This window comes from Megalobrama amblycephala, linkage group LG4 (assembly GCF_018812025.1).
Source record: "Megalobrama amblycephala isolate DHTTF-2021 linkage group LG4, ASM1881202v1, whole genome shotgun sequence".
Lineage (NCBI taxonomy): Eukaryota > Metazoa > Chordata > Actinopteri > Cypriniformes > Xenocyprididae > Megalobrama > Megalobrama amblycephala.
In genome coordinates this window covers 355001-381852 of record NC_063047.1, presented here as the reverse complement: position 1 = coordinate 381852, position 26852 = coordinate 355001, and the positions used below count along the sequence as shown (strand labels likewise).

The following is a 26852-nucleotide window of genomic DNA, read 5'->3' as shown; positions in this document are numbered from 1 at the left end:
GTTGTTTTTATTTATTTAATTTTTTTGGCAATTTTACTTTGGCATTTATTTAGTTGTTGTTTTTATTTATTTAATTTTTTTTAAATGTTTTATCATTTTGAAGATTATAGAAGATTATAATAGAAGATTATAGAAGATTACTTTCATTTTAGTTTTTTTTTTATATGTTTTGTATCTTATATTGTGTTTTTATCTTTTATTCTGATGTATCTTTTAAGCTCAGTGTTATTTTTGCTGTTCAACTGTGCGGTTTTGATTGTTTAAAGCACTTTGAACTAAATTTTTATGTCTGAAAGGTACTATATAAATAAAATGTATTATTTATTTATTTATTTATTTATTATTTTACAGTACAATAATATTAATAAAATATTTTTATTTAATATATATATATATATATAAACAGGTTTTCAGACTGCATGCATGTAAATAAACACATTGTGTTTCCATTTTGAAACTGGCAGAGCATTTATTTTTATTTTCAACAACTCAACAAATTAAAAGCTATATGGTTTACTGCTTGAAAATTAAGAAATTAAGATGTAAATATTAGTATTTTAATTTTACAGTAAAATAAAATATTTTAATTTAATTTTTATTAATTTAGTTATTTTTTTATTTTACACTACAATAGTATTATTACAATAAATGTCTTATTTTTTAAAATAATAAATCTCAATATTATTTTTTATAATATTGTGATTATTATTTCTTATTTTTAAAAATATTTTTATTTAAAAATACTCACAATAAAATCATAAATATTATTATTATTTTATAGTCACATTGAATTAGTTGAAAACAGTGGTTTATAAAATGTGGTTTATATAAAATCAAGTAGAAAGAGATTTTTCTCTGTTCACTTCATGATTACTGAAAGAGAGTTGAGTTGGAAAAAGCAAACTCAAGTATGAACACTGAAACTTCTCTGATTTTTCCCAAATCGTTCGGTCCAAGAAGGATTTTGCACTGAAAAAAGTACTTTTTTTAATTTTTAATTTTTATTTTTAAAATTATATTTTTTTGCACCACCCAAAAAAAATCACCCCTCACTCTAGAATGATTCATTATTTCCAAATAGAGTTATTCGAGTCATCTAGTGAAAATTCCTTTTCATATCACTCTCATATGGCAGTGTCAGCTGTATCGTGATGTTAGCATGAGGAGCAGATGATGTGGATCTTCAGCAGAGCCTCACCTGCTCTTTGCCGGTGGACGTCTCTGTCCAGAGCAGCCGGTAGCTCTGTATGGGGCCGTTGGCGTGAGCGGGAGGATCCCAGGACGCCTGGATGGACGTCGGAGACGCAGCTTCTGCCCGCAGATTCTCCACTGGACCAGGAACCAGAACTGCACACACACACAGAATAAATAAATGTTTTATTACATATTTAATTTCAGTTTATTTTTATTCTATTCCAAGAAAGGCAGTTTTCATGGTTTTAGTTAATGATAACGCCCTGAATATAATACTAATCCATCAGATCAGTCTCAGTGCTGAGAGATGATCCACAGTCAGCAGATAACCGTCTGAATCACGTCTGACAGGAGCGTCTGTGTGCAGATGAGCTCCACAGTTAGAGCGCTGTTCATAATTCAGAGCTGAAGCGTGTTTGTCTTTCTGGTGTTTGTGAGGACGAGCTGGAATCTGGACGGAAAGGTCAGACGGCTCAATCTCACCACTCACTCTCCATTAGAAAGGTTAAAGAGCTCGAGTGTGTGTGTGTGTGTGTGTCTCTGATAATATAATGAGATCTCTCATGCTGCTCTTCTGTGTGACTTCAGGTGGAAACAGTGTTGCCAGGTTGGGCGGCTTCCTGCATTTGATTGGCATCTGCTGTTTTCCTTCACTTTTATGTGTAGTCATGTTATTTTAACATATAGGAACATGTGTAAATAACAGTATCACAGAAAATTTACCATCTTTCATGTTGGTAAGACGTGATGCTCATCATGAGTGACGGGGTTTAGCTCGATTTGTATATTCAAGCGATCGCAACGCCAAAGTCAGACAGTGAAGAGAGACTCAACTCTCAAAGCGTGAATTACACCTGTGGTGCGAGATGACTCCAAGCTGTTGGTAAATATGATTGTAACTCTGGAATCAGAGAATGATTTAATCAAAATCAAAATGGGACTATTTATATATATATCAAGACTTTTGACTGAGCAAAGTTCTGCATTATGTTCTACAGCATGTTGCAGAACCTGATATTGCTGAGTTCAACATCTTTGTTGATCCTGGAACAACATTCAAATCAGATTTGAGGGACAAGTTTACAGATTATGTCAAGTTTAGGCTTAAAATCATGAATTGGTGCTTCTACATCAGTGTTATTCATCTATCATTTCCCTGTGATTTTTGGGATAACTTTTGGGTAGGGTTAGGGTTAAGACTAAATTTTCAGCTGGAATTTTGTTCCAGGATCAACAAAATATGTTGACCCAGGAACGCATCAGCTAAATCAGGACATGCACAATATGTTCTTGGTGAGAGATGTACTGTAGTTCTGTCTGAAGTTACAGAGCAACATAAAGGTAAGTGCATTATTGTTGTTATATTTTTCTTTCAGATAATTGTTCAGTATGCTTTACAGTCACTTAAATTGGCACTTTTTGCACTTAAATTCTCTTATTCTTACTGAATATGATTCATATGATTTTTCCGAGGGATAAAATCATTGGTTAGTTTCTTGATTGCCATTTTGACAGTTTCTACCTGGATATTTTAGTCATATTTATTAATTCTCTTTGATACATTTCCTCTGTTTTCATCCATTGGGAAATTGAATTATTTTTATTTTATTTTGTTACCATTATTCTGTTTTAAGGAGATAAAAATGGCCCTTATCAACCTTGATTGACATCAATAAAATTGCCAAGTTTTGGGAGGCTTTTGGTGAGCTTTTGGACTGGAAATCATCCACCCAATCTGGCAACACTGGGTGGAAAATAAAGCATTATGGGACATTTCAAACATCTGCACTGGATTGTTGATTTAAGATATTAAGTCTTGTTTTCTGAAAACAATAACAAATATCTGGCAAAGGGGTCAGAAAAATAAACTTAATTCGAAGTGAAAACATGATTATTTTTCTGACTCCATTGGCAGATATCAGTTCTTGTTTTAAACACAAACTCACTTCATTTTGATATTTTGATATATTTTTCAGAAAACAAGACTTAATATCTTAAAAAGTCATGTTGCTTATCAAGTAAATGTATTTTGATTTAAAGGGTTAGTTCACCCGAAAATAAAAAAAATAATGTCATTAATTTCTCACCCTCATGTCGTTTCACACCCGTAAGACCTTCGTTCATCTTCAGAACACAAATTAAGATATTTTTGATGAAATCCGATGGCTCAGTGAGGCCTGAGCAATGACATTTCCTCTCTCAAGATCCATTAATGTACTAAAAACATATTTAAATCAGTTCACGTGAGTACAGTGGTTCAATATTAATATTATAAAGCCACGAGAATATTTTTGGTGCGCCAAAAAAAACAAAATAACGACTTATATAGTGATGGCCGATTTCAAAACACTGCTTCAGGAAACTTCGGAGCGTTATGAATCTTTTGTGTCGAATCATGATTCGGATCGCGTGTCAAACTGCTGAAATCACGTGACTGTGGCGCTCCGAACTGCTGATTCGATACACTGATTCATAACGCTCCGAAGCTTCCTGAAGCAGTGTTTTGAAATCGGCCATCACTATATAAGTCGTTATTTAGTTTTTTTGGTGCAACAAAAATATTCTCGTCGCTTTATAATATTAATATTGATCCACTGTACTCACATGAACTGATTTAAATATGTTTTTAGTACATTAATGGATCTTGAGAGAGGAAATGTCGTTGCTCCCTATGCAGGCCTCACTGAGCCATCGGATTTCATCAAAAATATCTTAATTTGTGTTCTGAAGATGAACGAAGGTCTTACGGGTGTGAAACGGCATGAGGGTGAGTAATTAATGACATTATTTTCATTTTTGGGTGAACTAACCCTTTAAGTAATTTTTTATTTTTTTTTTCCAGTGTTCACCATAAGAACTTTACGGCTGATTTTCAGTGATCAGGTGATGCTCTCAGGTACTCACGCTCGGGCTGTGTGGACAGTCGGATGGCCTCTGAACTCTCTCCGGGCCCCTGCTCGTTGAACGCGATGACCCTGAAGGAGTACGTGGTCTCCGGTCGGAGATTGCTGACCGTCAGCTGCAGACTCTCGGCCTCCGTGACGTTAATGGATCGCTCCCTGCGGCACACGCAGACACGCTCAGAAAAACTACAACAGTTTCCAAACAGGTTTCCTGATCAATACTCCATAACACACATCATTGGGTGAGTCCGTGTCATTTATACACTATCATCTCTTTTCTCTGATGATGAGGGCGGGGCAACCTGTCACTCACATCAGATGCACCAATAGCAAACCACATCCATCCAATCAATTCCTCATGGACACATTCAAGCCCCGCCCTACATTTGTTCTTGTTCGTGAAGCGTTTCACTCGGATATACGGCGCAACTTCGCTTTCATGCCGGCGAACACGTACCTGTTGATTCCCTCCTCGGAGAAAAAGACTCCGTAGGTCAGGATGGTCCCGCGCGTCTCCTCCGGAGGGCGCCATCCGAGGCGCACGAAGCGGCTGGACACGAGGACGGGGGCCACGTCACGGGGAGCGGAGGGGAGGACGCCTGAGCTCGGGGTAACTGGTGGGGGAGGAGAGGAGTAAGTCAAAGAGGAAGTGCGGGGCAACGGGGGCTGAGAAGGCTGAGGGGGCGGGGCGGTGGGCGTGGCCTCTGTGACCGGGGAGGAACAGAGAGGGAGGGGCATGAGGGAAGGGGTGGGGCGTGTGAGGGGAGGGGCGGAACATAACAGAACGAGAGGAGTGTGACCGATGGAATGAGAAGATAAGGAAAGAAAACACAAACAAACAGAAGACATCAGGAAGAAAAGAAAAGAGAGCGATAAGGAAGATCACAGCATCAGAGATCAGGGCAGCAGTAAAACACAGAATTAACACACACACACACACACGGTTACACAGCAGCCGAATGAGATGAAAGCGAGATTAGAGAGAGAATGCAACTAAAGACCCCGATATATACAAGAGAAATCAATGAACTGGTGTGACGTCATTTCAAACATAATCGCCTTTGAATGTTTAATAGTGTAAAGCTGCTGCTATAAAGCCATCTATTGTATAAATACATGCAGAGCTGCTGCAAACATGATCAGATGCTTTCTGAACTGCTGTTTTCTCATTTTTATTGTGTTTATACTAAAAAAACAACTTTCACTGTTGATAGTTTCACTCAAACCATCCTCGTTCACATTACTTAAAAACTAACTACATGAACTTAATTTAGCTGAGTTGTTTCTATTGTAGAGCAAATAGTTAATTTAATAAGGTAAATTAAGTCAATAAATAAATAAATAACTTTTATAAATTTAGCAAACATTATTAAAGGGTTAATTCACCCAAAACTGAAGTTTCTGTCATTAATTACTCTCCCTCATGTCGTTCCACACCCGTAAGACCTTCGTTCATCTTCAGAACACAAATTAAGATATTTTTGATGAAATCTGAATATAATCAACACTTTCAAGGTCCAGAAAGGAACTAAAGACATCGTTAAACCAGTCATGTGACTGCAGTGGTTCAACCTTAATGTTATGAAGAGACGAGAATACTTTTTGTGCGCAAAAACAAAACAAAAATAATGACTTTATTCAACAATCTCTTCTCTTCTGTCATTATCTTACGCAGGTGACGCAGTAACACAGTGAAGCTTCCGTGTTTACGTCTGAACGCCGGCTCAGTATTGGCTAAAGTTGATCATGTGATCAGCATGACGCATGCAGGAGCCAGCCAATAATGTGTCGGCGTTCTGACGATGAACCTGGAAGCGCTGGACGTAAACAAAGCATGAGAATGAGATTGTTGATTAAAGTTATTTTTGTTTTGTTTTTGCGCACAAAAAGTATTCTCGTCTCTTCATAACATTAAGGTTGAACCACTGCAGTCACATGACTGGTTTAACGATGTCTTTAGTTCCTTTCTGGACCTTGAAAGTGTTGATTATATTCGGATTTCATCAAAAATATCTTAATTTGTGTACTTAAGACGAACGAAGGTCTTACGGGTGTGGAACGACATGAGGGAGAGTAATTAATGACAGAAACTTCATTTTTAGGAGAACTAACCCTTTAAGTAAAGTAAACTGCACATATAAATATTATGTAACAGAGATTTATATTTACTCAAAGAAATTTGGTCAGCTTTACTTGAATTTATTTTGTTCATACAACTAAAATGTTATTTGTACAAATTACTCATTAAAGTTGAGCACTTGACACTGCTTTTTTAAGCAAATCGAGCAATTCATTTTTTTTTTGTGTGTGTATTTTGTTATTGAGAGGAAAGCGTGCAGCACATATTTACATATTCATCTAAATGTGGGCGGAGTCAGGATGTTCGTTAACAGTATAATCACTGCAGACTCTTCTTCCCCCTAAATGAAGAATGAAGAAGAACTTTGAGTATATCAGGGCCTTAAAACACACATTTAATGAAGAGAAAAGCATCTTTCCAGATGAAATAAACAAGCAGAAACATGGAGGCTGGGTCTGTCAGACTGGTTTTCTGTGACTGTAGAGCGACACGTGTGGATCGGGACAAGAGTGTCATCCGTGTGTGTGTGTGTGTCTGATAGTGATTTCACAGTTCTGATGAGGTTCTCTCAATGTCATACAGCACATTCACACTCACAAACACACACACTCTCACCTGGGAATTACTGTTATACTGTTACACACGCACAAACAAACACACACACACACACTCTCACACACGTCGAGTTTTCATGTTTTGTGGGGACACTCCACAGATGTGTGTTATTTTAGTGCCTCATCACAAGCACATGATCATTCTGACTACAGAGCCTCATCTGAGCTCATTTAACCTCTGGAGCTCCACACCGCTCCGCACAAAAGACGCTGAGGATCGCGTGCGTCATCGCCAGCGCCGGCCGCATTAGTCTCTGTGGTAGAGACGACGCTCTGCTGATTTTCTACAGCTGAGCAGACAATGTTCCCTAAAGACGCTGTAGTTTGAGGTGAGTGAGAACATCAGGCCTTTCAGAAAGGATTTGCATCACAGTGAGAAGAGAAACGCAAGAGCAAACGTGACTCTGGTCAGCAGGTAAGAACACCGGGTGACCGGATTCACAGTTTACTACAGTACGATCGCGTTTTAGTGTCAGATAACCTGACTTTTCCTTCATATTGAGCTGTGGAAGAGTTTAACTTCACTGTTTGCTTTATTTAAACCAACATTTACATCAATCTTATATGTTGTTTAATACTAAAACAGAAAGGTATCAGGTAAGCTTGCTCGCTTTCAAAGGTTTGGGGTTGATAAGATTTCAAAAAATACAGTAAAACAGTGAAATATTATTCCAGTGTAAATCAGCTGTTTTCTATGTGAATATATAGTAAAGTGTAATTAATTCCTGTGATTTTCAGCATCATTACTCCAGTCTTCAGTGTCACATGATCCTTCAGAAATCATTCTGATATGATGATTTGATGCTCAGGAAACATTTATGATTATTATCAAAGTCATATTTGTGTGGAAACCATGAGACATTTTATTTTTCAGGATTCTTTGATGAATAGAAAGTTCAAAAGAACAGAATTGATTTGAAATAGAATCTTTTGTCACATTATAAACGTCTTTACTGTCACTTTTGATCGATTTAATGCATCCTTGATGAATATTAGTTTCTTTGCAAGAAACACAAATCTTATTTTGCTCTTATAGTGAACATACTAGCTCACACATCAGCACAGAATCTGATAATATTTCATCTGCATGAGTCGTTTATCCGGATGACACAAATCAAGCAGTGATCAGGTGAGATCCGGCAGGAACACGCCCAAACAACATCCCTCTGAACATCACGCAGACGCAGGAGGATGATTCATTCATGAACTTAAAGAAAACAGAAGATGAACCGACCAGATGATACTCTAATCACAGACAAACACTCTCAAACTATAATACATGATCCTCATACAGCAAACAGACAGTGTGAAAGAGACACGGCTGATATCAAACTGTGAAGACAACAGCGCTTCATCACATGGACTCTTGATCCATCACAACTGAGTCTGACAGGCCGACTCCTGCTGGATCACACTGAAAACATCACGTGTCTGACTCCACTGGCAGATATTTGCTCTTGTTTTAATCACTTCATTTTGATGCATTTTTCATTAATCAAGCGTGAATATCTTCAGTCATTTCTCTTCTCCAGTAAATGTATCTTGATTTAAGAATGTTTAGATATTTGTGCTGGAAAATGAGACAGAAACGTGTTGGTGATCATTTGTACATTTACAGTAAACAATCACTCTGCTCAATGATCCTAAATAAATAATAAAGCGCACGTTTGTTTACTCTACGACTGAAGAGCTGCTCACACCTCGTCTTGACCTCCGTTTCAACCACTCATGCTGAAATCTGAACATCAGCCAAACGTCAAATGCAGCTTCTACTGAATCCATTTCCAGGTGAACTTCATGACCCGAATCCCACTGAGACACTCACACACACACACACACACACACTCACACACACACACACACACACTCACACACACACACACACACACACACACACACACACACACACACACACTGCTAAACACAAAGTGAACACTCCTGCACATCTCAAGGGTTTAATGCATCATGTTCACCTTCATCTGAACAGCATCATGTGGGTGTCGCCTCTGCTTCATCACACACACACACACACACACACACACACACACACACACGCACACACACACAACATCTTCTCTGCACTCAACAAAACGATTTTTCATTTGAAACCAAGATTATTGGAGTACATTTTACAAGAAAATACTACTTCAGTCTTTCTTCTTCAGAATGTGTTGCTTGCTGTTTCTTTGTCACTATTTGTGAAATTTACCAGCAATTTTTGAGTAAAAAAATGTTTCAAAGTAACCAGAATTGATGCAATAAGATTCCAGCAACAAGCAGTTTGTCTGTCCACACCAGACACGACTATAAGACAAAATCAATATTAAAAAATCAGTCAAAGAGCGTGTGGGCGGAGTCTCTCTACAAGGGCACTGCACTCGTAACCAATCACAAACAACCACCAATCAGAAGAGCGTGTGGGTGGAGTCTCTCTGCAAGTACACTTGCAACCAAATCAATCACAAACATCAGCCAATCAGAAGAGCGTGTGGGCGGAGTCTCTCTGCAAATACACTTGCAACCAAATCAATCACAAACATCAGCCAATCAGAAGAGCGTGTGGGCGGAGTCTCTCTGCAAGTACACTTGCAACCAAATCAATCACAAACATCAGCCAATCAGAAGAGCGTGTGGGCGGAGTCTCTCTGCAAGTACACTTGCAACCAAATCAATCACAAACATCAGCCAATCAGAAGAGCGTGTGGGCGGAGTCTCTCTGCAAGTACGCTTGCAACCAAATCAATCACAAACATCAGCCAATCAGAAGAGCGTGTGGGCGGAGTCTCTCTGCAAGTACACTTGCAACCAAATCAATCACAAACAACCGCCAATCAGAAGAGCGTGTGGGCGGAGTCTCACTTCAAGTACACTAACAGACATCTAATTAATCAATTTTACACCATTTTAACATTTTTAAAAATACTGAGTGACTGAAACAATATTTGTCAAAGAACACACTTGTTTGTTCAGTTTGTTGTTCATTTATTTTCAAAATCTGTTTTGAATTATCGGTGAATTATCGCTTTCAGTACAGCTATAAATGATATTCAAACACATGAAATCCTATTAAGAATAAATAAAGCACATAATCAGTTCTTGAGATGATCATGTCTTTGTATGTTGTTGTTCCAGTCTTGATTGATGTCATAGAAACAGAAACCGTTTCTAAAACGGAATCTCCAGTCGCTCGTCACGTATCGCTGTAGGACAAAACCTGATTAGCATGCAAAAGACGCGTTTATCGCGTGTCACGTCTGGTCACAAGTGTTTTCAGTGTTTCACTCCTGCTCGTGTTGATCATCCTCTCTGAAACTGAAGGTGACGCTCGTGGTAACGTGATGTTGAGCGATCATGTTTGCTTTGTACAGCGCTTACAATCTCAAACACAATCTACTCTCTTTCCAATTTTTGTGCCGACATTCGTCTTCCTGCTGAAACACGGGCTCCATTTCTGAAGTGTTTCAGATATAAAGTGTCCTCTGATCAATATGTGCACAGAAGCATTAGGATGAGATGGACAATATTTCCCTTCCTCCGTGCAAACACAGGCCCGCGGCTTTATAAAGGTGTGCCGCGGCTCCATTTATAACTGCAGGACGGTCATTAGAGAGCCGAGAGATCCATCTAGAAGGACATGTTTGGATCTAACGCTCCTCCATTTCAGACCAGACTGAATTCTTCGCCTCCAGATAACAGAAGACCATCAGGAAGACAAATAAAACACGACTCGCTGTCGCAGTCACTCACGTTCCCAGGTCAAAGGCTTTTGTTGGTTTTCTGGACCGTACCGATGTGTTTCGTCAAGCGTGACGGATGCGGCAGAATCCCATCAAACCGTCGGAGATGTTAAACAACATATGTTTACTGTATATATTCAAGGTTGGCATTAAGATCTTAAAACACACACGGACATGAAGACAGTTAGTTAGCAGGTTTCTCTACATCTAGTCAGTAGAAACAGGTGAGTGTAAACCAGCGTTCATCGATGAATCTCGTCATCTGCATACGCTTTCATCACTCTTATGAGACGATTCTACTTCACGTCCACGTCAGTCACAGAGATCGACAGACAGAGAGAAAGAAAGACGGCCGTCTCTAATTTACACAATAATAATAATTTGCCAGCTCAAGCATGCAGATAATCGGATGAGCGTCTGATTGAAAGCTGTAGCGAGGCGTGAACACATCTATGACTGATGTCTCATGACAAACTCACTCACACAAAGCCTTATTTCCATCTTACTGACATAAAGACCTCTGCAGATAAACGCTGCATTGTTCAGGCATCACAAAACGCAGGTTCGTTTCTGAAAAGCTGAAATATATAAGACATAAACCGTATGACCTGATGTTGCTCCCTCTGCTTCGGTGTGAACCGCACGGGTTAACTCGTGCATTAGAAAACACATCTCACATTATTTCCTTCAAAAGCAGTGATGCTTTACACTGACACAAAAGAGGAATAGAAGCAATTTTCACTAGTAAATTTTGCAAGTAAATTTCACAAAAAACACAAATGAATGGCAAGTAATGCATTGAAATAAACATGATATTTTGAAGTAGAAAAACTGATATAGTATTTTCTTGTAAAACTCACTCCACACTGCAAAATCATGTTCTTCCTCAGTGTTTCTGCCTTGTTTTCCAGCTCAAATATCTAAACATGCTTAAATCAAGATACATTTACTGGAGAAGAGAAATGACTGAAGATATTAATGAAAAAGCATCAAAATTAGGTGAGTTTGTGCTTAAAACAAGAACAAATATCTGCTAATGGAGTCAGAAAAATAAACTTAATTCAAAGGATTTTTCTGAAAACAACACAAAAACACTGAGGAAGAACATCATTTTCTGCAGGTGACATGCATTCACGTCAAGCCAACAGCTGATAATGATATCACAATTTAATCTTTCGCGGTCCGTCTGTGCGGTTTGTGGTCTGACATGCGGAAGCACATCTCCAAAACTGTCAGAAGGAATCTGGGCTGATTCATCCACGCAGACCTCCGGCGAACGAGTAAACGGAGGAAAACGTGGCCGTCGCTTCCAAACCCTGGAGTTGTCGAGCGGCCGCCGTCAGAGGATTGAGCTGTAAGAACCTCCTAAAGCACTACTGTGTTTATTTCGTCAAACCTGACAGAAAACCACATGGTGAGGAGCAGCGAGTGACTGAACGCTCACTGAACAAGACAAACAAGCCTCAAACACCGAACTGGAAACAACTCTGGGACTGAATTTACAGACAAATCAGAATCTACAGGTCAGTCTCTAGTTTAATTAAACTCTTTGATGCCACTAACATGCTGTTACTGCAAAAAATGTTCTTCACACACACACACACACGCTTCAGTACAGATCCTGGATGATGATGATGATGATGATGATGGAGCTCAAGCTCCTCTAGTGATCCTGCAATCGCTTCAGTGGAAATAAGACAATCACACCTCAATCATCCAGAAACAAACACAATAATCCAGATGTCTGTCCAACACACATCTGCAGCTAATGAATAACCTGTCCGCTCACTTCAGGAGCTTCAGAACATCCTCAAATCCACAAAACTTGGGAGTTTATTACATTGTTTGCTTGAGTCACAATGTTAAAATTGCAATGATGCAGAAGGACTGATTTGACTGGTTTACCTGCAGACAAGCGCATGTCATTATCTCCTCCAGATCGGGTCCGGTTCTTCATTAGAGCGAGTGTTGTTGAGCAGAAAGCTGCGGCTCATAATGAAGCAGACACACAAACACAGAGCTGGACTGTCGCCGCGATTGTTATCCTCGGCCTCCTTCCACGCGCGCCACGCCAGGCTTATTGTGTCTGTCAGTGAGAAGCGTGATGAATAATTCACAGCGCACGAGTCTCTGCAGACGCATTTGGCTTCAGCAAATCCATTTAGATGAAATACACCATCCATGTTGCTGCGTGAAACACTGTGATGCAAAAACATTGTTCCTGATGGAAAAAGCGGGTTAACTAGTCCATGACCAGCTAGAAACCAGCTACCAGCTCCAAAACAACTCAACTTATTTGTGCTGGAAACAAGACCTTTAGAAGAACATCATTTTTTTGCGGTTTTGTGAGGAGGTTACAAATTCAACCCTGTGTGTTTCTAAGGGATTCACAGGAATATGGAACTTGAACGCAGAGAGGCCTTTAGAAATATGGAGAAACAAATGCGTTCGCCTTTAATCCGTGTTCCTCATCTGGGGAAGAAAAGAAAAACTGGCACTTCCCTCAGGCAAACTATTCACTGTTAACACTGCAGTGACCTCGACAAACACATTCACAAAACATCTGTTCAGAGTTCAGAACTGAAGCAGCGCCTCCCTATAGCAGTGTGTGAATGTCAACTGAAACTGTTGTTTTAACCCAGCGATTGGGATGTTTTAACCCTGCGAATGGGTTGTTTTAAACCAGCGATTGGGTTGTTTTAACCCAGCGATTGGGTTGTTTTAACCCTGCAAATGGGTTGTTTTAAACCAGCGATTGGGTTGTTTTAACCCAGCGATTGGGTTGTTTTATCCCTGCAAATGGGTTGTTTTAACCCTGCGAATGGGTTGTTTTAACCCAGCGATTGGGTTGTTTTAAACCAGCGATTGGGTTGTTTTAACCCTGCGAATGAGTTGTTTTAACCCTGCGAATGGGTTGTTTTAACCCTGCGAATGGGTTGTTTTAACCCAGTGATTGGGTTGTTTTAAACCAGCGATTGGGTTGTTTTAACCCTGCGAATGAGTTGTTTTAACCCTGCGATTGGGTTGTTTTAACCCTGCGATTGGGTTGTTTTAACCCTGCGATTGGGTTGTTTTAAACCAGCGATTGGGTTGTTTTAACCCTGCGATTGGGTTGTTTTAACCCTGCGATTGGGTTGTTTTAAACCAGCGATTGGGTTGTTTTAACCCAGCGATTGGGTTGTTTTAACCCTGCGAATGGGTTGTTTTAACCCAGTGATTGGGTTGTTTTAACCCAGTGATTGGGTTGTTTTAACCCTGTGATTGGGTTGTTTTAACCCAGCAGTTGGGTTGTTTTAACCCAGAGATTGGATTGTTTTAACCCTGCGATTGGGATGTTTTAACCCTGCGAATGAGTTGTTTTAATCCTGCGAATGGGTTGTTTTAACCCAGCGATTGGGTTGTTTTAAACCAGCGATTGGGTTGTTTTAACCCTGCGAATGAGTTGTTTTAACCCTGCGATTGGGTTGTTTTAACCCTGTGAATGGGTTGTTTTAACCCTGCGATTGGGTTGTTTTAACCCTTTGAATGGGTTGTTTTAACCCTGCGATTGGGTTGTTTTAACCCTGCGAATGGGTTGTTTTAACCCTGCGATTGGGTTGTTTTAACCCTGCGAATGGGTTGTTTTAACCCTGCGAATGGGTTGTTTTAACCCTGCGATTGGGTTGTTTTATCCCTGCGAATGAGTTGTTTTAACCCTGCGATTGGGTTTTCTTAACCCTGCGAATGGGTTGTTTTAACCTAGCAGTTGGGTTAAATGTTTGCCCAACCTGCTAGGTAGTTTTATTTAAACTATTGTTTAAAAATTACTGTATTGTTCGCTTAAAATGAACCCAAAGTATGTTGTAAATGAACATTTTTAAATATGTTTAATAAATGAACATTTATTAATACGTTTAATTAATAATAATGAAACAAACATTTATTAAATTGCTTATTAATAAATGTTCACCTTTTGATTATTATTGTTGACTCTAGTAATTATGTGTCTGCTGTTTAATTTCCAACCTATTTTGGGTTCATTTTAAGCCAAACATAGTAAATTTTGATCAATAGTTCAAACAGACCAGCAGGTTGGCCAAAAATTTAAACATCCCAATCGCTGGGTTAAAACAACCCAACCGCTGTCTATTTTCCACCCAACTTGGGTTGTTTTTAACCCAGCAGTGTAATAATTGTCATGATGGAGTTTTTGTGCTCTGTATGTTTTTACATATTGTCCATGTTTCTCTGGCTGAACGATCAACACTGATCAACGCACACGTCAGTCTCACCTTCACATCTATAGCAATGCAAATACAATATCAATTCAAAGTAGAGAACCTCAATCACATTCAAAGTGCTGGTTATCACATTACACACACACAGACGGGTAAAATAACCTGTTAGTACAGCCTGCCGTATTACAGCTGATAACAGCATTTCCACAAAGAGCCTGTAATGGAGGACTGAAGCAGCTGCAGACGTGGAGAATCACGTGAACATGCATCAATTCACCAACTATAAATGTGCAAATGAGACATTTCAACACAAAAGGCATCTTGTAGCAAAGTGCAAAACTGTGTCGGTTCCATGTAGCCGCTCTTTCCTTCTCCAGTGCTTTTCCATCTGCACTCAACCCTGTTTAAATACAAATAAGCAATCGCATCTTTTCTATTATTGCACATGAATTATTGAGCAACACTCCATCGTGTTTACAGCTCTGACTGCAGCACGAGAGACAGACAGACAGAGAGACAGACAGGCAGAAGGAATGGAATGGATCAGGCGACAGCGGCTGATTTCATCCCATCACTCAGACAGTTATTTGCATTCCTAAAGACGATCCATCCATTCCCAGCGGAGACACCCGTCCCGCTCCAGAGAGGAAAACGCTCCCGAACAGAGACAGAGGGAGAATGAGAGAAGAGACGCTGCTGAGACTCAGAGATCTATTGTTTCTGCTGAACGGATATTCTCAAGTATATGTATGTATATATAGTCCTGTGAAAAAGAAATTGGATTCTATTCTTAGCAGGTCTTAAAATGAGGTCAATACAACCTCAGATGAACAAGAATACATGACATATCACACCATGTCATTATGTTTTTAACAAAAATGAAGGCAAAATGGAGAAGTCATGTGTGACAAGCTAAGAACACCCTTACTGCTTCTACTGGAACTGAGAGAGTCAGTGTCAGTCAGACGCTGATAATCAAATGTCTTTGATTAATTGATCATCAGCAAGTGTGAACACCTCTATAAAAGCAGAAGATTCGTCAGTTTGTTGGTCTGGAGGATGCAGGTGTGTGTTAACACAATGCCGAGGAGGAAAGACATCATCAGATCTTAGAGGATCAATCTAGGAAGGGTTAAATGGCCAATTTCCCACAATCTGAAGTCCATCATTCTACAGTGAGGAAGATTATTCACAAGTGGAAGGGATTGCGTTGTTTTAACCCTGTGATTGGGATGTTTTCACTCAGGACTGGAATGTTTTAACCCAGCGATTGGGATGTTTTAACCCAGTAAATGGGGTGTTTTCACCCTGCGATTGGGATGTTTTAACCCTGTGATTGGGTTGTTTTAACCCTGCGATTGGGTTGTTTAAACCCTGTGATTGTGTTGTTTTAACCCAGCGATTGGGATGTTTTAACCCTGTGATTGGGTTGTTTTAACCCAGCGATTGGGATGTTTTCACCCTGCGATTGGGATGTTTTAACCCTGTGATTGGGTTGTTTTAACCCTGCGATTGGGTTGTTTAAACCCTGTGATTGGGTTGTTTTAACCCTGCGATTGGGTTGTTTAAACCCTGTGATTGTGTTGTTTTAACCCAGCGATTGGGATGTTTTCACCCTGCGATTGGGATGTTTTAACCCTGTGATTGGGTTGTTTTAACCCAGCGATTGGGATGTTTTCACCCTGCGATTGGGATGTTTTAACCCTGTGATTGGGTTGTTTTAACCCTGCGATTGGGTTGTTTAAACCCTGTGATTGTGTTGTTTTAACCCAGCGATTGGGATGTTTTCACCCTGCGATTGGGATGTTTTAACCCTGTGATTGGGTTGTTTTAACCCAGCGACTGGGATGTTTTCACCCTGCGATTGGGATGTTTTCACTCAGCAACTGGGATGTTTTAACCCAGCGATTGGGTTGTTTTAACCCAGCGATTGGGATGTTTTCACCCTGCGATTGGGATGTTTTAACCCAGCGATAGGGATGTTTTCACCCTGCGATTGGGATGTTTTAACCCAGTAAATGGGGTGTTGTAACCCAGTGATTGGGATGTTTTCACTCAGCAACTGGGATGTTTTAACCCAGCGATTGGGTTGTTTTAACCCAGCGATTGGGATGTTTTCACCCTGCGATTGGGATGTTTTCACTCAGCGACTGGGATGTTTTACCCTGCGATTGGGATGTTTTAACCCAGCGATAGGGATGTTTTCACCCTGCGATTGGGATGTTTTAACCCAGTAAATGGGGTGTTGTAACCCAGTGATTGGGATGTTTTCACTCAGCAACTGGGATGTTTTAACCCAGCGATTGGGTTGTTTTAACCCAGCGATTGGGATGTTTTCACCCTGCGATTGGGATGTTTTCACTCAGCGACTGGGATGTTTTACCCTGCGATTGGGATGTTTTAACCCAGCGATAGGGATGTTTTCACCCTGCGATTGGGATGTTTTAACCCAGTAAATGGGGTGTTGTAACCCAGTGATTGGGATGTTTTCACTCAGCGACTGGGATGTTTTAACCCTGTGATTGGGTTGTTCTAACCCAGCGATTGGGATGTTTTCACCCTGCGATTGGGATGTTTTCACTCAGCGACTGGGATATTTCAACCCTGCGATTGGGTTGTTTTAACCCTGCGATTGGGTTGTTTTAACCCTGTGATTGGGTTGTTGTAACCCAGTGATTGGGATGTTTTCACTCAGCAACTGGGATGTTTTAACCCAGCGATTGGGTTGTTTTAACCCAGCGATTGGGATGTTTTCACTCAGCGACTGGGATGTTTTACCCTGCGATTGGGATGTTTTAACCCAGCGATTGGGATGTTTTAACCCAGTAAATGGGGTGTTGTAACCCAGTGATTGGGATGTTTTCACTCAGCGACTGGGATGTTTTAACCCTGTGATTGGGTTGTTTTAACCCAGCGATTGGGATGTTTTCACCCTGCGATTGGGATGTTTTCACTCAGCGACTGGGATATTTTAACCCTGCGATTGGGTTGTTTTAACCCTGTGATTGGGTTGTTTTAACCCTGTGATTGGGTTGTTTTAACCCTGCGATTGGGATGTTTTCACTCAGCGACTGGGATGTTTTACCCTGCGATTGGGATGTTTTAACCCAGCGATAGGGATGTTTTCACCCTGCGATTGGGATGTTTTAACCCAGCAAATGGGGTGTTGTAACCCAGTGATTGGGATGTTTTCACTCAGCGACTGGGATGTTTTAACCCTGTGATTGGGTTGTTTTAACCCAGCGATTGGGATGTTTTAACCCTGTGATTGGGTTGTTTTAACCCAGCGATTGGGATGTTTTAACCCTGTGATTGGGTTGTTTTAACCCAGCGATTGGGATGTTTTCACCCTGCGATTGGGATGTTTTCACTCAGCGACTGGGATATTTTAACCCTGCGATTGGGTTGTTTTAACCCTGTGATTGGGTTGTTTTAACCCTGCGATTGGGATGTTTTCACCCTGCGATTGGGATGTTTTCACTCAGCGACTGGGATATTTTAACCCTGCGATTGGGTTGTTTTAACCCTGTGATTGGGTTGTTTTAACCCTGTGATTGGGATGTTTTCACTCAGCGACTGGGTTGTTTTAACCCTGCGATTGGGTTGTTTTAACCCTGTGATTGGGTTGTTTTAACCCTGCGATTGGGTTGTTTTAACCCTGTGATTGGGATGTTTTAACCCAGCGATTGGGATGTTTTCACCCTGCGATTGGGATGTTTTAACCCTGTGATTGGGATGTTTTAACCCTGCGATTGGGTTGTTTTAACCCTGTGATTGGGTTGTTTTAACCCAGTGAATGGGGCGTTTTAATCCTGATTTGCAAAGTTGCATCTGAACAAACCACACAAGACTTCTGGAACAATGTCGTTTCGACAGACGAGACCAAAATGGAGATGTTTGGCCATAATGCACAGAAAACCAAACATATCAGCACTAACACCTCATCCCAACTGTCCATCACGCTGGTGGAGGAATGATGATTTGGGCTTGTTTTGCAGTCACATGACCTGTGGTCACCTTCAGTCATCGAGTTGACCATGAACTCCTCTGTAGTATTCCAGAGTCAAATGTGAGGACACTCGTCCGACAGCTAAAGCTCAGCTGAAGTTTGGTCATGCAACTGGACAATGATCTGAAGAACACCAGCAAATCTACAACAGAATGACTGAAATAGAAAAGAATCAAGTCGTAAACAAATGCCCGGAAACCTCAATGAGCTGAAGCAACGCTGTAAAGAAGAGCAGGCCCAAATTCCTCCAGAGTGATGTGAGAGACTGAGACTGACATACAGAACATGATTTCTTCAACTTATTAATGGTGGATCTACAAGCAACTGAATCAGAGAGTGTACTTAGTTTGCTTGGCTTTATTTTTGTTAATAATGACACGACATTTTAAATCCTGCTAATGACCAGATGATTTTTTTTATTATGTCCTGATACTTAAAACCATAGAATTAATGTTTGTGTATAAAATGCACACATATATTTGTGGGCAAGATGAATCCGGTAATGACGATGATCCGGTAATAAATCTGATCCAGTAAATCTGATCCAGATGAGGAGAGTCATCATTAATTTATGCAACAGTTTGTTGATCCGTGTCTCTTATTAGAGTGAATATGATAATTAAATCACAGACTGTTAATTACACAGATGAGATTAAAGGATAGAAACACTGTCAGAGAGAGAGAGAGACTCGAGAGGCTCTAGTGTGCCGTCTACACTGACGCCTTCTGAGGGAGGATCATTACTGAAACACTCTCATGAGGGATGATGATGTGCAGCAGAAACGATAATGATGAGATAGATATAAAGCAGAATTCACAACACACAGAACTCAAATCTAACTTTGTAATCAACACTTTTCTACACCGAATGAATTAATAATCATTTCTCCATTTTAGAAGTCAGATGAAGAATTATAATGGTTCTGGAACTGATGTCTACACAGACAGCTCACTAAATAGGGTTTGGAATAGAGACCAGGGATGAGGAGACAATTAATATTCAGTGATATTAGACTTCTGCAGAGCTGCTTTACAGCTGAAACTGAACTTGTTTCACGACTGATGAACTTTACAGCATTATTCTCACACTCTGCACTGTATAAAGTGCTAGAGAAATAAAAACAGGAGCGTCTCGGAGCAATCTCTGTGTGTTTAATGCGTCTCCGTCTCTCTGCACTGCTGTCAGACTGAAATCCTGGCCTGGATCTGTGAGTGCGAGGACTGGGATTCACTGACAGCTGTGCGCATGACTCACGCCTTCATCTGATTTGTTTCGTCAATCACAAATCATAAATAAATGCCGATGACAAAGACGCACCTGAACATGTTCACCGGCTTCACACCTGTTTATCACGTGACAAGAGAAAGACAAAAAGAAACACAATGTCTCAAAGCAAAATCTCTTCGTTATAATCACAAATGCAGTGAGTTTATGATTAAAACAAGAACAAATATCTGCTAATGTGATCAGAAAAATAAAATAATTCAAATTGGCAGATATTTGTTCTTGTTTTAAGCACAAACTCGCTGCATTTTTCATTAATATCTTCAGTCATTTCTCTTCTCCAGTAAATGAATCTTGATTTAGATATTTGTGCTGGAAAACAAGAACATGATGTTTTCATGAAACATCCCCGGTTCTGTGAATCTGGGGACAGATTGAGTTAACACTCCACGTGCATCGAGAGCAGCTTTTGTGTGTCCGTCAGGACGGCAATTGACTTTAATAGAGTGTGAGATCTTAACTCTACAGCGCTTTTGTTGAGCGGCGGCAGCAGCAGAGCTCCTGTAATGAGAGCGTGAGCGTCTCTCTACAGCCGTAATGGGAATCTGTGCTCCGGTTCGGTCTCTCGTCTGCTCCGCCCAGCACTACAGCGTCTGGTTGCCGGGCGACGGATGTTTCACACTGCGTCTGCGTCTCTGCGCGGGGAACGCAGGCGCCGGCGGTGACGCTCCCTACAGAGATCCGCGGATCATTGTTGGAGCCGGTGATTGAAACAGGAGGAACACACAGAGGAAAGCGTCAGTCCCGCGGCTTCACTCTCATTCCCGATTAATTAAAATGTTTGCTTGAGTGTCAGACAGCGGCTAATAGTTTTTTGATCGACATGACATCGTGATTCAGGTATTTTTAATCTTCTCACATTTCTGTGGGAAACTTTCATGGACAGACAGATGGTTTTTGGCACAAGTTTCATTAGCGGCTGACGGATTGATCCCAAACCTCCCACAAACACAAACTCCTTCAATATATCACTTCATCTCTGAGCACTCGTTTGTAAAGAACGTTTAGCAGGTTAAAATGTTATTTTTTTTTAGATAATAAGTACATAAAACCTATTGAAAATATATTTAAAGACCTGTACCTATATTAAATTTTTTTGTATAATTTGAAATGTACATTACAGTTCAAAAGTTTGGAATAATTAAGATTTTTATTAATGGGTTTTTTTTGTAAGAAGTCTCTTCTGCTCATCAAGCTGCATTTATTTGATCAAAAATACAGTAAAAATTGTGAAATATTATTCCAGTGTAAATCAGCTGTTTTCTATGTGAATATATAGTAAAGTGTAATTTATTCCTGTGATCAAAGCTGAATTTTCAGCATCATTACTCCAGTCTTCAGTGTCACATGATCCTTCAGAAATCATTCTAATATGATGATTTGATGCTCAAGAAACATTTATGATTATTATCAGTGTTGAAAACAGGTCATATTTGTGTGAAAACCGTCATATATTTTATTTTTCAGGATTCTTTGATGAATAGAAATTGCAGCAATAACAAGAAGTTCAGACTTCACACCTCTAGTATCACAACTCTGCAGTTCAGTGACTGAAATCTAAATGTGTGTCCGTTAATTAACATCATAACACTAAGATTTTAAACTTCATTAGACCCTGAAATAAGACGAGGAACCACCGCCTTCATCTACAGATATCATATTGCCAAGATTAAATGAAACCCCTTCAGGACGCGTCTGAATGAGCGACAAACCTCACGCTCCGGTGCTGCGATTACAGAGAAACCTCGTTACAAGCCGATAAACACAAGAGCTGCAGGAAATAATCATGTGACGCGACGCTTAACGTCCTCAGAGAGCGTGTGTGTTAGTCACTGATCCGCCACAGAAGACGTCTGGGATCAGATCTGATAATCAAAACTCACACTCACACACACACACACACAAATACACACACACACACACACACACACACTCACACACACACAGCTTTATAAACCTCTGAAATAAAATATTTCTGTATTTTCTTTCTGTATTTATTTATATAAATAAATAAATAATGAAATAAAAAAAATTAAATAAAATAAAATAATTAAAAATAATAAATGATAATAAATAAATAAATAAAATAATTAGAAAAATAAAATAAAATAATAAAATAAAATAAAATAAAATAAAATAAAATAAAATAAAATAAAATAAAATAAAATAAAATAAAATAAAATAAAAATGTCATGTTAGGTTAGGACAGAATCACATATTTACAGCATAAACCCTCATTGTGGCGAAGCTTCGTCTCTGCATCACGTCTAAATCTACGTCTCTTTTTAGGTAAAGCCCTGGATCAGTGTTCTAAACGCAGAGCAGAGCATTCTGGGTAAAGCTCTTAGAGTCCACACAGATCCAGATCTTAAGACTAAACCTCACAAATGCACTTCCCAGACAGAAACACACACTTTCAAAGATGAGTAAAGCAAGAGGATGATAGATGAAACACACACACACACACACACTGTTGCTGTGAAAGAGTCACATCTGGCCCACAACCAGCAAACATCTGTGATGCGCAACTGACCCGCCTGCAGCCGGTGTGTGTGTGAGTGTGTGTGTGTGTGTGTGTGTGTGTGTGCGCGTGCAGATGGATGGAAACAGCAGCAGCACTGACAGAACATCATCTGCCCTGACGGATCTGACGCTGGTCTGAGATCAGCGAGTCGAGCGGCTCTTACCGGGCTGCAGCAGGATGAGTTGAGCCATCGCCTGACTGTTTCCCGCCTCATTCTCAGCGATGCACTGATAGAAACCTTCATCCGATCGGACCAGACCCAGAATCTGAAGATGACCGCCGTCCTGCAGATCACACGAGACCATCACTCGTACGCTCAAACATGCGTGATGGACACTTAAGACACATCAAGATTTCAGGACAATAATTACATTGAATTAAAATAAATTAAATTAATAAAAATGAATAAATAAATAAATAAATAAATAAATAATTAATAGAAATGAATGAATGAATGAATGAATGAACAGTATTAATTAATTAAATAAAATAAAATAATAAAATTAATTAAAATAAATAAATATGAATTAATAAATATATAAAAATGTATGATAAATAGACATAAATTAATTAATAAATAGTAGTAAAATAAATAAACTAAATAATACAATTTAATTAATAAAACTAAAATAAATAAAAATTAACAATATCATTCAATTAAATAAAATTAATTAAAATTAATTACAAATAAATAAAAATGAATATATATAATTTATGAATAAATAAATATAAATGAATAAATATAAGTAAAATAAATAAATTAAATAAAAGAAATACATACATATAAATGAAAAGAGTAAATAAATAAATGCAATAATTAAATAAAAATAAATAAATGAATAAATAAATAATATTATTAGATTTAAATAAAATTGATTAAAATAAACATAAATCAATAAAAATGAATAAATATATTAAAATGTATGAATAAATAAATAAATATATATTAATAAATTAACAAATATAAGTAAATAAATTAATAAAATTGAATAAATATAAATGAAAAGAGTAAATAATAAATAAACAATAATTAAATTAATAAAAGTAAATAAATAAAATAACAGTATCATTCGATTAAATAAAATTCATTAAAATAAATAAATATAAATACATAAAATGAATAAATAATTTGGTTACACTTTATTTTACAGTGCCGTAGTTACATTGTAATTACTCAAATAAGTACTGATTACTATTAATTAACTACATGTACTTACTATAGAGTTACAGCTAGGGTTAGGGTTTGGTTTAGGGTTAGTTACTGTTATTACTATAGTAAGTACATGTAGTAACGTGTAACTACGGCTAAGTGTTACCAATAATTTGAATGAATGAATGATTTGTTCATTCAACAGTGATCTGAACCCAAACCACTGAAGCTTCATCTTGAACCTGCTTCATCTCAAATAACAGTAAGAATTCCCTCTTACCACAATCTGGAAGTAGTCGCTGGGAATGACCACCTCTCCGTTCTTCACCCAGCGGACGGTGGGCTGCGGGTTTCCCGTCACGGCACACTCCATTTCGATGTCCGTGCTTTCATACGCGTACATGTTAGACGGGTAGTTGAGAAACTGAGGCGGCACTGAGGACAGAGAGAAAAGAACATGATAAACATCATCTGAACCACCACAGAAACTACATCACAAACCAGAACCAATCACATTCACTGGAACCAGATCCGACCCGAGAGGATGGAGGATCATAAACGCTTCATTCAGTCAAACATCAATAAAAACTGAATCAAACTCTACAGGAATCAGTTGTGATTTGAGCCGTTCACCGAATGTATGATGCTGCCTATGTAGAGCGCTTTACAGTGAGGACGCTCCCTCAGAAGACAGCTGACTCTGTAGACGACACACAGCTGAATCTAGTGTTGGCATCAGAGCGTGTGTGAAGACTGACACAGCATGAGGATCAGCAGCAGAGAGCGGATAAAGACTGAGGAAGGATTCCCAACACTGCTTCAAATAAGCAGGTGAAGATCCACAGACCACTGCGATATATGAACGCAATCCCGTCAAATCTGCAGCCGAAGCAGAGCAGCTTAAGAGGATCTCAGGAGAGATGTAGAGAGACAGGAGCAGCCATTACCTGAGAGCATCATTAAAGCGTTAAATCAGCTGAACTCATTGTTGAAGATGGACGTCCGTCATGATTAAAGGCAAACCGGAGCGCCGCTTCCCACAGACTCCAATCCGGCTGATTTTTCTCCCAAAGAATGAAAGGCTCATTTCGCCGGGAAAATTGCGTATTGATCGGCCTCATCTCAATAGTGGTCTGAACGCTCATCTTCAAAAGCAAACGCTCATCAGACGTCCAGCATCAGCCTGATTGGAACAGAATGGATTTGTGAATTTTGTCCACTTCAGAAAGAGAAACTAGTGAAATGATGCAGAACTTTAGAGAGACGCTGATGTGGAGCAAATGATGAGAAATCAAAACACTACAGCATCAACAACACACTGCAGACAGAAGATGATGTTCAACACGCTGAAGCAATCATATTCTGTGTGATCTGATTTTCTGAATCATTTTAGTTACATTAAAATTTGAAATTACCTGATATTACATCAAAATACACTGTACAACGATGGATGGATGGATGGATGGATGGAATGGTGGATGGATGGAATGATAGAACACTGGATGGATGGATGGAATGATAGAACACTGGATGGATGGATGGAATGATGGATGGATGAATGGATGGATGGATGGATGGATGGATGGATGGATGGATGGATGGATGGATGGAATGATAGAATGATGGATGGATGAATGGATGGATGGAATGATAGAATGATGGATGGATGGATGGAATGATAGAACACTGGATGGATGGATGGATGGATGGATGGATGGAATGATGGATGGATGAATGGAATGATAGAACACTGGATGGATGGATGGATGGATGGATGGATGGATGGATGGAATGATAGAACACTGGATGGATGGATGGATGGATGGATGGATGGATGGATGGATGGAATGATAGAACACTGGATGGATGGATGGATGGATGGATGGAATGATGGATGGATGAATGGATGGATGGATGGATGGATGGAATGATAGAATGATGGATGGATGAATGGATGGATGGAATGATAGAATGATGGATGGATGGATGGAATGATAGAACACTGGATGGATGGATGGATGGATGGATGGAATGATAGAATGATGGATGGATGAATGGAATGATGGATGGAATGAGAACGATGGATGGAAGGAATGATAGAACACTGGATGGATGGATGGAATGATAGAATGATGGATGGATGGATGGAATGATAGAACACTGGATGGATGGATGGAATGATAGAATGATGGATGGATGGATGGATGGATGGAATGATGGATGGATAATGGATAGATGATGGATGGATGGAACAATAGAACAATGGATGGATGGATGAATATATGATGTAAATATGATTATAAATATGATATTGATCATTACTGATAGTGATGATTTATTGTAAATTATTGAACTGTTGAGATGAGCTCAATACAGATCCTCTGATACTGGACTGTTCTGGATACAGTCAAATCATGTGGAACAGGAAATGAAGAAGTGTGTCGTCTAGTAAGTGCACTCAGAAAGCAGCAGCTTCAGTGCTTCAGCCGGATCCATCTGACACTCATGACTAGAGAAGATGCTTCAACGAATCAAGAGATGGAGAGACCACAGGAGAGACAGAGAGAGGGACGAGTGCGTGACAGGAGAGGGCAGACACGAGCGACACACGGGTCGACAGGTGAATACCCATCAGCCCTTCTGTTCCCCTGACAGCAAAAAGAGACGGCCGATCAAACGCACAATAACACACTGACCAATCACAGACGAGCAGCTCCTTCAGACTCTCTGAACTCCAGCATCTCACACAGACACACCCCAGCCGACCAATCAGAGCACACTGAAGGCGGGGCGTCATAGAGACAGGAACTAAACAGAGGAGCAGGAAAACCTGCTCTAAAAACAAAAGGGCCTTTTAAAGCATCTGGTGACGAGATCAGAAACACCTGAACATCCCGCTGAGCCTCTCTCTGATTCGCTCTTAACGTGAATCAAAGCAGCCGTGAGACTAAAGCCTCAGCTGATCCGCTAAACACGTGTGATCAATAACCAGACATGAGCTCTTTGAGCGCACTAGAAATGCAGACGCAGCACAGTCCGGCCCGAGGTCGAAGCTCCGCATTAATTACGCCGCCGTTCTGCACCATTAGCTAAAGCGCTTTCTTCCCGACAATCAACAAACACGACGGAAGCGTGTTCT

At 39.7% G+C, this 26852-nt stretch overlaps 1 protein-coding gene across 1 annotated transcript in view; it reads right to left on the bottom strand.

The window, feature by feature from the left end:
• dcc (DCC netrin 1 receptor) overlaps positions 1 to 26852 on the bottom strand; it is a 155211-nt gene that overhangs the window by 58647 nt on the left and 69712 nt on the right. The window contains exons 9-13 of the mRNA XM_048186510.1: positions 23994 to 24148; positions 22727 to 22847; positions 4555 to 4711; positions 4099 to 4253; positions 1199 to 1347 (exon numbers count right to left, since the gene is read on the bottom strand). Of these exons, the coding sequence (XP_048042467.1) occupies positions 1199 to 1347; positions 4099 to 4253; positions 4555 to 4711; positions 22727 to 22847; positions 23994 to 24148 (737 nt within the window). The remainder of the gene's footprint in view (positions 1 to 1198; positions 1348 to 4098; positions 4254 to 4554; positions 4712 to 22726; positions 22848 to 23993; positions 24149 to 26852) is intronic.